This window comes from Equus caballus, chromosome 16 (genome assembly GCF_041296265.1).
Source record: "Equus caballus isolate H_3958 breed thoroughbred chromosome 16, TB-T2T, whole genome shotgun sequence".
Lineage (NCBI taxonomy): Eukaryota > Metazoa > Chordata > Mammalia > Perissodactyla > Equidae > Equus > Equus caballus.
In genome coordinates this window covers 82926959-82943680 of record NC_091699.1, presented here as the reverse complement: position 1 = coordinate 82943680, position 16722 = coordinate 82926959, and the positions used below count along the sequence as shown (strand labels likewise).

Sequence of the window (16722 nt, the reverse complement as noted above, 5' to 3'; positions counted from 1 at the left end):
GAAGATTTATATATACACACACCTTTTAGTTGACAGATTATTTCTGGGATGATACATAAGAAATAGTTAACAGTAGACTTCTCAATGGAAAGCTAATGGTCAAGAAACTTAATTTGAATTGTACACCGTTGTACTGTTGGATATTTTACCATGTACATCTATTGCTTTTCAAATTTAAATGCTAGTTGTTTAGTAATGAACAACTGGAAATTGAAATTTTAAAAACATGTTCTATTTATAATAGCACAAAAAAACGTTAAATACTTAGGTATAAATCTAACAAGATATATACAAGGTCTGTATGCTGAGGACTGAAAACACTAATGAAAGACATCAAAAAATATCTTAATAAAGGAAGATGCATCATGTTCGTGAATTAGAAGACTCAGTATTGTTAAAATGTCATTTCTCCCCAAACTGATATTAGATTCAACACAATTCCAGTTAAAATCCGAAAAGAACTTTTTGTAGAAACCGAGAACTTGATTCTAAAATTTATATGGAAAGGCAAATGAAATAAAATAATAAAAAGAATTTTGAAAAAGAAAAACTAACTTAGAAGATTCACACTACCTGATTTTAAGACTATAAACAGTAACTTAGTGTGGTACTGAATAAAGGATAGACATATAGATCAAAAGAACAGCATAGGGAATCCAGAAATAGACCCACGCATATATAGTCAGTTGATTTTTGACAAAGGTGCCAAGGCAGATCTTTGGAGAAAGGATAATCTTTTCAACAAATAGTACTGAAAAATTTGGGTATCCATACACACAAAAATGAATCTCAATCCATACTTCATACCATATCCAAAAAATTAACTCAAGATAGGCCATAGACCTAAATGTAAACCCTGCAATTATAAAACATCTAGAAGAACACATAAGAAATTCTTTGCGACCTTTAATTAATCAAAGATTTCTTAGATACAACACCAAAAGCATGCTCCATAAGAGAAAAAATTCAGACATTGACATTCATCAAAATTAAGCACTTTTGCTCTTAAAAGACACTAAGAGATTTGAAAAGACAAGCTAATAGACTTCAAAGTATTTGCAAATCACATATCTGGTAACAAACTCGTACCCATAAATATAGAGCTCTCTCACCACAATGAGATACCACTACAAATCTTCTATGAAGGGGTTGGAACTCTTTGCTGGTAGGAATGCAAAATAGTACAGCCATTTTGGAAAGCAGTTGGCAGTTTCCTACTAAATTAAATATATACTTATATGACCTAGTAATCACTCTCCTGGGTATTTATTCTAGTAAAATGAAAAGTTGAGTTCACATAAAAAGCTATATACCTGAATGTTTCTAGCAGCTATACTCATAATTGCCCCAAACTGCAAACAACTCAAATGTCCATCAATTGGTGAATGTATGAAAAGAAATTGTATTGCCATCCATATAATAGAATACTTCTCAGCAATAAAATGGAACATGAAGGCAACAACATGGATAAATCTCAATAGCCAGATCATACAGAGTCACAGAAGCCAGATGCACAAAAGTGCGTGCTGTATAATTTCATTATACATTCTGGAAAAGACAGAACTGTAGGAAGAGAAAACAGATTTCCAGGATGTGGTGAGGAGCTGACTACAAAAAGGGAGAGTTTGAGGGATGATGGAATTGTTCTATATCTTGATTATTTTGGTGGTTACATGACTATACATTTGTCAGAACTCACAGAACTATACATTAAAACAGTGCATTTCCCTTTATATATAAATTATATCTTAATATTTTGTAAATGAAAAGGATAAGAACAAAAAGAGAGGAGTAATTATTTTTCATCCTTAATAAAGACCATTTCAAAGCTTGGCCACTGTATATTTTGAGATTAGAAAGCCCCAGACCAAAACATGACCACAAGAGCAAAAGAAAGCATTTATAACATGGTGGAAATTTCAGAGCCAAGTATCATAGGAAAATTTGATAGAGTCTTTATTCTTATATCTCAGTCCTCTTGGCCAAAGCCGAAAGTTATATAATGATTGCAAAAATCACTTAAATTAAAATAAACTGTAAAAAAAGTTGTTAAATTTTTTTTTAGTTTTTATTTTTTATAATGCACATACGTTATATTAGTTTCAGGTGTACAGCATGATGCTTCGATATTTGTATATGTTGCGAAGTGATCACCACAGTAAGTCTAGTTGACATCCATAACATTACATGATTACAGATTATTTTTTTCTTGTAATGAGAACTTTTAAGATCTGCTCTCTGAGCATCTTTCAAACATGCCATACGATATTATTAACTATATCATCATGCTGTACATTACATCCCCATGACTTATTTACTTTAAACTGGAAGTTTGTACTTTTTGTCTCCCTTCACTCATTTTGCCCAACCCCCATCCCGCGCTTTCAGCAACCACCAGTCTATTCTCGGTATCTCTGAGTTTCGTTTGTTGGGGTTTTTATTTTTTAGATTCCACATATAAGTGAGATGATATAGTATTTGTCTTTCTCCAGCTGAGTTATTTCGCTAAGTATGATGTTCTCAAGATCCATCCATGTTGTCACAAATGGCACAATTTCGTTCTTTTTAATAGCTGAATAATATTCCATTGTATTTATATACCACATTTTCTTTATCCATTTATTCATTGATGAACATTTGGATTGTTTCCGTATCTCGGCTATTGTAAATAATACTGTGGTGAACATAGAGGTGCATGTATCTTTTCAAGTTAGTGTTTTCATTTTTTTCAGATAAATATCCAGAGGTAGAATTGCTGGATCATATGGTAGTTCTATTTTTAACTTTTTGCAGAACCTCCATACTGTTTTTTATAGTGGCTGCACCAATTTACATTCCCATCAACAGTGCACCGGGGTTCTCTTTTCTCCTCATCCTCACCAGCATTTGTTATCTCTTGTCATGTTGATGATAGCCATTCTGACAGATGTGAGATGATATTTCATTGTGGTTTTGATTTGCGTTTCCCTGATGTTGAGCATATTTTCACATACCTGTTGGCCATCTCAATGTCTTCTGTGAAAAAATGTCTATTTAGGTCCTCTGCCCATTTTTTAATTGGCTTGTTTTTTTACTCTTGAGTTGTATGCGTTCTTTATATATTTTGGATATTAACCTTTTATGAGATATATGATTTGCAAATATTTTCTCCCATTCCATAGGCTGCCTTTTCATTCGTTGATGATTTTCTTTGCTGTGCAAATGCTTTTTAGTTTGATGTAGCCCCACTTGTTTATATTTGCTTTTGTTGCCCTTGCTTTTGATGTGAAATCCAAAAAATCATCACCAGTCAAGGAGCTTACTGCCTATGTTTCTTCTAGGAGTTTTATGGTTTCAGGTCTTACATTCAAGTTTAATTCATTTTGAGTTAACTTTTGTGGATGGTGTAAGATAGTAGTCCGGTTTTATTCTTGTGAATGTGGCTATCCAGTTATCCCAACCATTTATTGAAGAGGCTGTCCTTTCCCCATTTGTCTATTCTTGGCTCCTTTAACCTAAATTAATTGACCATAAATGCTTGAGTTTATTCCGGCCTCTCTGTTCGGTTCCATTGATCCATGTGTATGTTTTTATGCCAGTACCATGCTGTTTTGATTACTATAGCTTAGTAATACAGTTTGAAATCAGGGAGTGTGATGCCTCCAGCTTTGTTCTTTTTTCTCAGGGTTGCTTTGGCTATTCAGAGGCTTTTGTGGTTAAATTATTGCTATTGACTCAATCTTCAGGGGTGGAGTATGAAAATTTGGTGTTTTGTTTGTTTGTTTTTGCTGAAGAAGATTCTCCCTGAACTAACATCTGTTGCTAATCTTCCTATATTTTGTATGTGAGCCACTATCACAGCATGGCCACTGACTAGTGGTGTAGGTCTTTGCCCGGGAGCCAAACCCAGGCAACCAGGGCTAGCCCAAAATTCATATTTTTAAAAATCTTCATAGGTCCCTCAGAGGCATGGCTAGAGTGACTTACATCTGCTCTTTCAAAAGACTACATACAGTTTTATATTATTTTTGAAAAGCTCAAAACTAGCAAAATTAAATAGTGCATCATCTAATGATATGTGCATATGATGTATGTGATAAAAATTGTGGGTTTTTTTAAGAGCCAGGGCGTGATAGACATGAAATGTAGTGGAAGGATTTACCAACCCTAAGAAATAGGGGAAGAGCTCATAAGTAGATAAAAAGTTGTTGGTATCACACTAGTTCTTAAATTGGATACTCTGTTCATAGGTTAATTTTATTATTATGCTTTATAATACAACTATTTTTGAAGTATCAAATTTTACTTGTAAAAAGCTAACAAAGAACAAATAGGGTCACCTCTCTTTACTGTTGCTAGTGAGATATTTTTAAAGGTCTGGTCATGTTACTCTTCTGTTCAAATATCTCTTTGTGTATCACCTAGCATTTTTAGGAAAACAGCCAGATATCTTTCTCTTGGTAAGGTGACCATATTATTGTCCAAACAAATGTTGTTTTGAAAGTGAAAGGAGTGTTATTAATCGTTACTCCAAGACATAGGCATAAGCCAGGAAGTATGGTCACCCTCCTATAAGGCCCTCTAAGATTTGCTTTCTGATGATCTAGCCTCAGTTTATGCTTACACTTAAGTTGTACCAACCTGTTAACAGTTTGTCAGTGAAGCATTCTTTGAAATTCCCCTTCTTTCTATTATATTGTCCCTTTGTTGCCAGATTGTCTTACATCTTTCTTTAAGATTTGGTATAGGTTTTTGTTTCTCTAAAAAATTTTTCCTAGTCATTATCACTCTTCCTTCCTGGCTAAGATGTGAATCTCTCCCTTTTTTGCCCCTCATCATCTGACCCTGTTGGTGTATACTTTATCAGACCACTTATTAAATTGTTATAGTTGATACTTAGTTGTCTTCCCTTTAGATTCTTCTTTGAGGTCAGAGAATATATTTGTTTTTAAGCGCCTGTGTCTAACAGAAGACTTAGATACTGGGTAAACATCTGTTTGGGAAACAGAGTTCAGCTAGTGAACATTTTGTAAGTGTTATTTTTTTCAAATGGTTGCTATTTTACATTTTCATACATATGTATATATCTGATTATTTATATACTTATGTAAAATTACCATTCTTTATGTTTCCCCATCTTTTTGTTGTATTAGTTTCATTGTTTTGTTGTTGTAGTAAAAAGCACATGACATGAGATCTACTCCCTTAAATTTTTAAGTGTACGATACAGGATTAACTAGAAGCACGATGTTGTACAGCAGATCTCTAGCTTCATTTTAATTTATAAGGTTTTTTTCTGTATTAATGTTCTTAACCTTATGTCATTTGTTGCAATAATTACCAGTAGGAATTTTAATTATATATGTATTATGTTGTCTAGTATATAAGTGTTTTTCATTTTTATATAATCAAAATTATCAGTTGTTTTCTGTTATATTTTTTCTCTTTGATGTCTGTCTTAGAAAGCTTTTCCACACATTTCCAAGTCACTTAAATGTTCAGTTCTTTTTTTCCTTGTATTTGAATAGTCTTATTTTTTATATTTAAGTCTTTGGAATCTATTTGCCTGAATCATTCATTTCCCTTTGAATATGTCTAAGTGAGTATTCTTATCTTGAAATTATGGATGTTCCTCACTTCCAGTCTTTTACATGGACCATAGTCCTGTCTCCACGAAGTATTATGGTATTGTTTCTTAATGGTTTAGATGTTGTATGGGTTGTTTTCACAGCTGTTTGCCTGTGTTACTCTAGAATTTCGAGGCCAATAGCAGAAATTGTTCATTTTCAGCAGGTCACTAATGTGGGAAGTGGCAAGATCTTTTTTGATGTTTTTGAGGAGAAAAGGCTAGTGCACATGAACTGTTTAAGAGCAGGCCTGAGGTTGTGTGATGTGAACTCCTGGTCCATTGTGTTTTCTACTATACACCACATCTCCTTTTGGAGAGCGGTATAAAGAGATACAGTCATGTACCGCATAACGACGTTTCAGTGAACAATGGACCACATATATGATGTTGGTCCCATAAGATTAGTACTGTAGAGCCTAGGTGTGTAGTAGGCTATACCATCTAGATTTGTGTAAGTACTGGGAAGGGAGGAAGAAATTATCCTCTACCTTTCTAGGTTCTTCTGGCTGGCCTAAGAATTAAATTGACATGAGACAGGTTACAGGAGAAAAACGAACAAAAGTTTAATAACACATATGCATGGGGGAAACCCAGGAAAACTGAGTGACTTGCCAAAATGGCCTAAGCTCTCATCTTAAATACCATCCTCAGCCAAAGACAAAAGGTGTTGGGAGCAGGGAGAGTCAGGGACTTCAAAGGGAAGGAAGGCAATTCATAGGTAAGTGAAAAGGAACCACCGTTTGGAAAACAAGTGTTTGTTTGGCTGCACGGAAACATAGAATACAGAGGGGAGCCCAACAAACAAGATTTTTTAGGTTCCTCTCTGCCTACCACCTAGTGAGATGATGTTACACTAAGATGATAGCTCACTTCCCAAGACAGATTTTTTAATGTGAATTCTTTTTGGCAGTTAAGAGGGAGGTAACAAGAAAACTTTTCTGAGTCTTTTGTTTCTTTTTTTTTTTTTTAAAGATTTTATTTTTCCTTTTTTCCCCAGAGCCCCCCAGTACACAGTTGTATATTTTTAGTTGTGGGTCATTCTAGTTGTGACATGTGGGACACTGCTCAGCGTGGCTTGATGAGCAGTGCCATGTCCACGCCCAGGATATGAACTGGCGAAACTTTGGGCCGTCAAAGTGGAGTGTGCGAACTTAACCACTTGGCCACAGGGCCCGCCCCTCTTTTGTTTCTTAAAAATAATCAGCCTAAAATAATCCTCATGTTAAAGAAACACATTTTGGGATGGCAAATTTTATTCCTCTTCAGTATTGTCTTTGATGTTTGCATAACAGTGAAATTGCCTAAGGATACATTTCTGAGAACGTATTCCCATTGTTAAGTAACTCATGACTGAATTACAGAACAAGAATATAGTATTCCACGTTGGGCTTATTATTGACATGTCATATTTTTCTTCATACTCTTCCTTGTTCTAGATACTTGATATTTATAAGAAAGCTTGACAGTAATGTCCCAGGGTCCAGAACTGTCAAGGATTAATGTGCGTTAGCCTCCTATGTAATCCAGTTCTTGGGAAGTCTTAATTTTTTAGTTACAGAAGTTAACCTTTTACTGTTTGAATTTTTTACCTGAGTTTTTTAATCTTCTGTTGATTTTTCTTTTTAATAGTATAGTATGTCTTCTGGTAGTACAACACATTGAATGATCCTTCATTCCCAAAGCACATGTAGAACTTAGGAATCTTTCTCTGTATTAAAGAATTGCTTTTTACTTTATATCACTATGATTTTGCTTTGATGTTTGTGCTTTTTGTGTTGTGTGTGTGAAGAAGATAAGGAAAACTGGCCCTGAGCCAACATCTGTTGCCAGTCTTCCTCTTTTTGCTTGAGGAAGATTGTTGCTGAGTTAATGTCTGTGCCAGTCTTCATCTATTTTGTTTTTGGGATGCCACCACAGCATGGCTTGACAAGTGGTGTGTAGGTCTGTGCCTGGGATCCGAACCTGACAACCCCAGGTCACTGAAGTGGAGCATGAAAACTTAACCACTATGCCACCAGGCCAACCCCTGATGTTTGTACTTTCGTTCACATTTCCTTGAGAAAAATATTACTGCAAACTCTACTCTTTGCCATATTGATTATTTTTTAAATTATTATACAGCAAAACTGACTTATTTTTTTATGTAAAGTTATGAATTTTAATATGCATATAGACTTATGTAGTCACCACCACAGTCGGGATACAGAACAGTTTCATCATCCCCAGAACTTCATATGATCCCTTTATAGGCTTACGCCTGCTCCACCTACAACTCCTGGAAACCAAGATCTGTTTTCTGTCACCATAGTTTTGTCTTTTTTTCTTCTTCTTCTTTTTCTCCCTAAATCACCCCAGTACATAGTTGCGTATCTTAGTTGTGGGTCCTTCTAGTTGTGGCATGCGGGACGACAACCCAGCATGGCCTGACGAGCAGCACCACATGCGCACCCAGGACCCAAACCGGCAAAACCCCAGGCTGTCGAAGCAGAGCGCGTGAACCCAACCACTCAGCCACGGGGCCGGCCCCAGTTTTGTCTTTTTGAGACTTCCAAATAAATGCAATCATACAATATGTAACCCTTTGGAGCATAGTCTTTGGCTGAGCATGATGCCTTTGAGATTAATCCAAGTTGTTGTGTGAATCAGTAATAGATTTGTTTTTACTGTTCAATTTGTATTTCATCCTGTGGATACACCACAGTTTGTTTTATCCGTTCACCTGTTGAAAGACGTTTGAGTTGTTTCCACCTTTTGGCTATCACAACTAAAGCTGCTGTGGACATATGTGTACAGTCTTCTATTTGAACGTTAGTTTTCATTTCTCTAAATGCCCAGGAGTGCAATTGCTGTGTCTTGATAAGTGTGTGTTTAACTTTATTAGAAACTGCCAAGCCATTTTCCAGAGTGGCTGTACTATTCTGCATTCCTGCCAGCAATGTATGAGAGTTCCAGTTGTTCCACATGCTTGTCAGCACTTGATATCATCAGTGTTTTTTACTTTTATTTTACATTCTAGTAGGTATGTAGTGGTATCTCATTGTGCTCTCAGTGTACATTTCCTTCATGCTAATGATGTTGAAAATCTTTTCATGTGCGTTTTTGCCAGCTTTATGTCTTTTTTAGTGAAGCTATGTTCATTATTAATTTGCATGTAAAGACTCTTTTTAGAAGAGGATATTGATACTTTTATTATCCCAGTCTAAATATGATAGAAAGACCAACGTTGGATATCAGAAGCAGACTAGTTTAGTTCATTCTGTTTTCATGCACATGTCCACTAAAAAGTTTTACCCTCCTCCCCTTAAAGTTTCTTACAAACAGAGTAGTGAAAGAGCCCAAATTTATCCCACAGTCATTATGTGGATTTTCAGAATTTTGAACATGTTATATATGTGTAATAATATATATCTACACATGCGTATATATTACATATACATAATCATTTTTACTTATTATTCTCTAGTCAGTTTATTTTCCATTCAAATTCAGTTTTTCTAAACTTAAACATTCTAGGAGCTTATCCCTTAGTCTTAGTTTACATGTAATAATACAGTTCATCTTCAAGATATGTGATATCATTACCCACAGGTTGAATGATTCTCATTGATTCAATCTTCTAATCAAAGATTAAGAGCTATAGTTCCTTTAAATAGATAAAAGTTAATTATTAAGGGAAAGGCTAATAAAGAATTTTTATGTTGGTTAAGGTAACGCAAACTGCTATAATAAATTAATCTCAATATCTCAGTGTCTTAACCCAATAGAAATTTATTTCTCACCCCTGTATCCATAAAATTAAGTAAAGTGGGGTGTCACTGCACCACCGAATCGTTCAGTGGCCCCAGATCTCCTGGGGCATCAGTATCCTGCTGCCAGATAGGGGAGGAGATGGAAAAGGCAGCCCTGCTTCTTAACTGTTTTTGCCCAGGAGTGTGCAATACACTTTACTGTGTTCTCCCAGGAATAATGTCACTTTGTGGAAACACGAGGACAGAGAACTAGGGTTGGGAGAAGTTCTTAGTCATCAGACCAAGACTTGCTATTATTTGAAGATCTTCTCCAGGATCAGAGCAATGGTATTCAAGAAAAGGCAGAAGAGCAGTGGTGCTCATAGGTTGGAACAATCTTTTTTGGCTTTTTCAGTTTTTTATTGTTTGTGCTTGTTTCATCTGTACTAGAAAAAGATAAAGTTGCTGAACAAGTTAGGATAACATTGCTACTATGGAGGATAAAATATCAATGTGACTGATGTGAAACCTGGAAGGAAGAGTTCTGAATTTTCTTTTGAAGTGTGATCAGTTTTATTGTTATATAATTCTACCTGTGAGAAAGCAAAATGCTTCCCAGTCAATGAGAGTGAGCTTTTTATTTTAATAAAAGGTAGTGGAGCCCTTTTAAAGTAGACTTATGATGAATACCAAATATGAAACAGATTAAAATGGGGATACTCTATTTGAAATAGGTATTGGAGTGACCAAGTGTCTCTCTTCCCTTATAACCACCTCTGAGAAACTTCCGCAAAACTTTGGAACACAGTTTGAATAATTTTAGTATGATAAGTCAATAGAAGTGTAGAAGAAAGGGAAATGTTTGCTATGATTATGATAAATGATGTCACCAACATTAAGCAATTCTTCAGCATTACTTTTTTCCATGTCAGTTTCCTATTGATTACTGCTAATTTGTGTATCACTTTTCAAGTAATTTAACAATTCAATTTATTTCAAGTGAAAAATTTTTAATCTTTTCCTTCCACACAAACCACTTTACTTATATATTATAAATTAGAGGTTATCAAAAGGTGTCTTAGGACCAGTAGGTGTACCATATTGAGGATCTTCTAAGTATAGTAAGGTGATTTCTTTAGCATTGATGTTCATAACTTGACAGTGTTTTAGTAATCTTGTTTCTGGCATTCTGACATGAATCAATCATTTAATTATTATGTTTAACAAAATCCTGACATCATCTCATTAGTGTTGCATCAAAAGCAGCACCACTCATCTTTCTAATTCTGATGAGTTATTTTCAGTGCTGAGTAGGCGCATTGGAGATATCTTTTGCTTAAGTGATCTGTAACCTGAAATTTTTAAAGTGAAACCTGCTAAAACTCTCAACTACTTCCTGCAGCATTCCAGTTAATGATTTCTCTTTTGATTTATTCTCTACATATATTCATCCTTGTGGTTTTTAGTTTATCAAGTAGAGAAGATAATACACACACTCTAATAATGGAATATCATATTATTGGATATGCTTTAATGTAATAAAGATACACCATGTATTAAAACAAAAATGTAGTAAAAGACCTATCCAAAATGAAATTCTTTTTATGTTATGATTCTTAATTTTATTTTCCTGAATTCTGTTCTCTCTGAAAAATATGGACAACATTTCACAAAACAAGAATTCAGTACCAGTAAAAACTGAAAAGGTGCTCATCCCCACTGGTAATTAGAGAAGTGTAACTTACTGCCACATTAAGATATTAGTCATACATAAGAAAATCACCAAATTTAAAACATTTGATGATGTTAAGTGTTGTTGAAGACATGGAGCCACAGGCACTGTCAAAGATTACCAGATACAGCCACTTTGGACAACAGTTTGGTACTATCTACTATAAATTTAAACATACATATACTATGTTACCCAGTAATTTTATTCCTAGAGCAGTGGTTCTCAAAGTATGATTCAGGAACCCCTGGGGATTTCCGGGGCGGGTCCATGAAATCAAACTCTTTTCATAATTAGAGGAAGATGTTATTTGCTTTTTTCCTTCTCATTCTCTCACAAGTGTACATTGCTGTTTTGGTGTCATATTAAAAAATGACATTTAGTTATAAAGGCTATTAAAATTTACTTTCTTTTCCAACTAATCTGTGACACTGGATTTTCTTCATATGCTGCAATCAAAATAGCATATTGTCCCAAAGAATAAAACCCTGGGACCAGATGGCTTCCCTGGGGAATTCTACCAAACTTTCAGAGAGGATTTAATCCCTGTCCTTCTCAAGCTATTCCAAAAAATTAGGGAAGATGGAACCCTTCCTAACACATTCTCCGAGGCTAACGTCACTCTGATACCAAAGCCTGACAAGGACAACACAAAAAAGGAAAACTAGAGGCCAGTATCACTGATGAACATAGATGCAAAAATCCTCAACAAAATTTTGGCAACCCGAATTCAGCAATACATCAAAAGGATCATACATCTTGATCTAGTGGGATTTATTCCAGGGACACAGGGATGGTTCAACATCTGCAAATCAATCAACATGATACACCACATCAACAAACTGAGGAATAAAAACCACATGATCATCTCAATAGATGCAGTCAAAGCATTTGACAAGATCCAACAGCCATTTATGATAAAAACTCTTACCAAAATGGTGACAGAAGGAAATTACCTCAACATAATAAAGGCCATATATGACAAACCCACAGCCAACATCATACTCAATGGGCAAAAAGTGAACACCCTCCCCATGAGAACAGGAACAAGACAAGGATGCCCACTGTCACCACTCTTATTCAACGTAGTACTGGAGGTTTTGACCAGAGCAATTAGGCAAGAGAAAGGAATCAAAGGAATGCAAATAGGGAGGGAAGAAGTGAAACTCTCGCTGTTTGCAGACGACATGATCTTATATATAGAAAACTGCAAAGAGTCCATTGGAAAACTAGTAGAAATAATTAACAACTACAGTAAAGTTGCAGGGTACAAAATCAACTTACAAAAATCAGTTGCTTTTCTATAGTCTAATAATGACCTTACAGAAAGAGAACTCAAGAATACAGTTCCATTTGCAATCGCAACTAAAAGAATAAAGTACCCAGGAATAAATTTAACCAAGGAAGTGAAGGACTTATACAATGAAAATTATAAGACATTACTGAAAGAAATTGATAATGACATAAAGCAATGGAAAGAGATCCCATCACATGGATTGGAAGAATAAACGTAGTTAAAATGTCCATACTACCCAAAGCAATCTGCAGATTCAGTGCAATGCAAATCAGAATCCCAATGACATTCTTCATGGAAATAGAACAAAGAATCCTAAAATTCATATGGGGCAACCAAAGACCCTGAATTGCTAAGGCAGTCCTGAGAAAAAAGAACAAAGCTGGAAGTATCACAATCCCTGATTTCAAAATGTACTACAAAGCCATAGTGATCAAAATGGCATGGTAGTGGTACAGAAACAGGCACACAGATCAATGGAACAGAACTGAAAGCCCAGAAATAAAACCACACATCTGTGGACAGCTAACTTCGACAAAGGTGCCAGGAACATACGATGGAGAAAAGATAGTCTTTTCAATAAATGGTGTTGGGAAAACTGGACAACCACATGCAAAAGAATGAAGGTAGACCATTATCTCACGCCATACACAAAAATAAACTCAAAACGGATCAAAGACTTGAAGATAAGTCCTGAAAGCATAAAACTAGAAGATAATATAGGGAGTACACTCTTTGACATGGAACTTAAAGAATCTTTTTGAACACGATGTCTTCTCAGGCAAGGAAAACAAAAGAAAAAATAAACAATTGGGAGTTCATCAGACTAAAGAGCTTCTGCAAGGCAAAAGAAAGTAGGATCAAAACAAAGACAACTTAACAATTGAGAGAAAATATTTGCAAATCATATGTCTGACAAGGGGCTAATCTCCATAATATATAAGGAACTCACACAACAATAAAACAAAGAAGCAGCCCAATCAAAAAATGGGCAGAGGATATGAACAGACATTTTTGCAAAGAAGATATACAGATGGCCAATAAACACATGAAAAGATGTTCAGCATCACTAATCATCAGGGAAATGCAAATCAAAACTACACTAAGATACCACCTTACACCTGTTAAAAATGGCTATAATCACTAAGGCTGGAAATAAAAATGTTGGAGAGGATGTAGAGGAAAGGGAATGCTTATACACTGCTGGTGGGAATGCAGGCTGGTGCAGCCACTATGGAACCCAGTATGGAGATTCCTCAAAAATCTAAAACTAGAACTACCATCTGACCCAGTTATCCCACTACTGGGTATCTACCCAAAGAACTTGAAATCAATAATCCAAAGTAATATATGCACCCCTACATTCATTGCAGCACTATTCACAATACCCAAGACATGGAAATAATCCAAGTGCCCATCGACTGATGATTGGATAAAGAAGCTATGGTACACATATATACGTTGGAATACTACTCAGCCATAAAAAAGACAAATTCGTCGCATCTGCAACAACATGGAAGGACCTGGAGGGAATTACGCTGAGCAAAATAAGCCAGGCCAAGAAAGACAAACACCAGATGATTTCACTCATATGTGTAATATGAACAAACACATGGACAAAGAAAACACTTCAGTGGTTACCAGGGGAAGGGGGGTGGGGGTGGGCATGGGGGGTCAAGGGGAGCACTTATGTGGTGACAGACACAAAATAATGTACAACTGAAATCTCACATTGATGTAAACTATTATGAACTCAATAAAAAATAAAAATAAATAAGTAAAAAGCAGCATATTGTAACAATGTAGAAGCAGATAAGAAACTCCAGTTTTCTATTAAGCCAGACATTAAAGAGATTTGCAAAAATGTAAACAGTGCCATTCTTCCTACTAAATCTTTTTCATTTTAGAAGTCTTAGTTGTTTTTCAGACATATTTATTATTAATGTTATGATATAATCAGTTTATTTTTATTTTTAAATGAGTTAATATTTTAAATATTTATTAGTTTTAATTTCTATCATCGTAATATATAGAGACATATCTCACATAAACAAAAGCTCTTTGCAGCCCTTAGTAATTTTTAAGAGTGCAAGGAAGTCCTGGAAACTAAAAACTTCTAGAACCTCTGCACTAGAGGAATGCCTACATGGGTGCACCAGGAGACGTATATAGTAAGAATATTCATAGCAGCAGTATTCATAATGGCCTAAAATTGGAAACATTGTAAAAATTCAATGAGAATGGATAAATAAATAGGAGGATATCTTAAATCTGATAGAGGACCAAAAAATGATAAACTACAACTACTTGCAACAACATGTATAAGTCTTAAACATAAATATTCAAATGAAAGAAGTCAGATTCAAAGTAATACATATTGCATGATTTCATTTATATAGTGTTCACAACTTGGCATAATAAACAGTATTTAGGAATGCAGACTTAGGTAGTTAAAATGTACTGACTGTCTGATAAAGTCAAAATAACTGTTACCCTTAGAGGGAAGGTAAAAGATTATATTGGGAGAAGGTACTGGCAGTGTATTATTTCTTGACCTAGGTGATGATTACATATTTTTATTTATATTAATTTTTATTTATATTAATCAAGTTTTTAATATATGTTTATGTTTTATGCACATTTCTATATGAGTGTTATATTTCACATTAAAAATGTTTTGTAACAAATAATCAGTTATAAAATTTCGATAAATTTTTCAGGTATAAAATTTGCATAAAAATAATTTCTTCAACCTCCTTTTAAAAATGTAACTAAGCAGAGTATTCCTGATAGTACAGTTTTGTTCAAAGCATAGTGTTATTTGGGTCCGTATTTATCAAGATACGTTCTATCTTTAATCTCTCGATTGATCTGTTGATTTGTCTTTTTTTTAACTATTTGTTTTATACATTCTCATCTACAAAAATTTGGACTTGAAACCTTATTATAAGATAAAAATTATGATAAATATTGTTCTCTTAATACTGTGCAAACATAAATTATGTCTCATTTGTTTGAATTTTTTTATTTGATACAGATAGTCGTACAGGCACTGCAGTGTTCCCATTACTCGATTCTTTGGCAGTTGGTGAAAATTACTGATGGTTCTCCTTCCAAAGTAAGTAAGAGTTTCTGTAGGCAGAAGAGTTATTACTAAAATAAAATAACCTTGCTTAACTCATTATTTAACAATTTATTGTTATCAGTTAGAATAAATTATAATTTTTAATAAAAGATATGATAATTATTGTTATCAGTTCCTGCTTTGTCCTATGAGTAAGTATATTTTACCTCTTTGGAAGATAACCAGTCTTTAAGCCATAGACACATAATCGTATATATACAAAGTTAAAATTCTTATAAGAAATAGCTGTAGTAGAAACCACAAGACCTCTGATGGGTGACATGCTATAAAAAAAAGGATAATATTGAAAGATAATAGATGTAGCTCTCGGTTCTGGCATTATGATGTCTTGGGGCCCAAAGTAAACAACACTCTTGTTAAAAACAACTTAAATTGTTTTTTAAAAAATTTTTAATCTATCCATGACCGTGCAAAACCAAGAAGAAAATATAAACCAGAGATAAAGTGAAACTAGGATTCAAAAGAGTCAAGCAGAGCACTGAAGCCTACTTAACCTTGAAGATCGTTTCTAATCTAGACAAATCCCAAGACTCTTCCAAGGTAGAATGTCTAATAGGTAGCACATCTCCCCAGTAAAGCTGGGATTGTAGAGAGCTACTCCCAGCACAAGGGTAAATTAGGAATAAATCCACACCAGCTCTGTTCATGGGAGAATATAAGGAAAACAGGCTGTCTTAAAATTTGTCACTGATTAAAGGGGAGAAAATAGGTCTCCCATGAAAGTTTATAACCATGAGCTGGCTGTCAGATAGGTTTCCAGCCTAAGTTCATGCTACTTCAAGGTCCATTAAAAAAAAAAAATTGAGATTTTGATTTAAATGTTCTGTAGTGATGGTATCTCCAAGCACCTAATAGAATCAAATATAAATTCCTTCTGAACGAATTTGCCTCAAAGAATTTTCCACAAGTAAAATTTTAGGAAAAATGAGATTATAGTAAAAAAAAAAAACACTCAACTGAAAAGGACACCAGAAACCATGAATAAACCATGAAGAGAATCAGACCGAAAACATAGTTTATAAACTGAAATTATCTGACACAAATATAAAATAAATATTTCAACTGTTTCATGAAATGAGAGACTTGAACATATGATTAAAGAGCAAACACTTGATAAAGAACCAAATAAATTGGATTGTAATTAGTCTTTGGGTGGTGAACATGATGTAATCTACACAAAAATCAAAATATAATTATATATACCTGGAATTTATATAA

At 34.5% G+C, this 16722-nt stretch overlaps 1 protein-coding gene across 7 annotated transcripts in view; it reads left to right on the top strand.

The window, feature by feature from the left end:
• STAG1 (STAG1 cohesin complex component) overlaps window positions 1-16722 on the top strand; it is a 371021-nt gene that overhangs the window by 300923 nt on the left and 53376 nt on the right. For 5 of the 7 annotated variants that reach the window (XM_023620972.2, XM_070238185.1, XM_070238182.1 and 2 more), the window contains one exon: window positions 15397-15477. The exons of the other annotated variants lie outside the window; for them this stretch is intronic. In XM_023620972.2, coding sequence (XP_023476740.1) covers window positions 15397-15477 — 81 coding nt within the window. The remainder of the gene's footprint in view (window positions 1-15396; window positions 15478-16722) is intronic. 7 annotated transcript variants of the gene reach the window in all.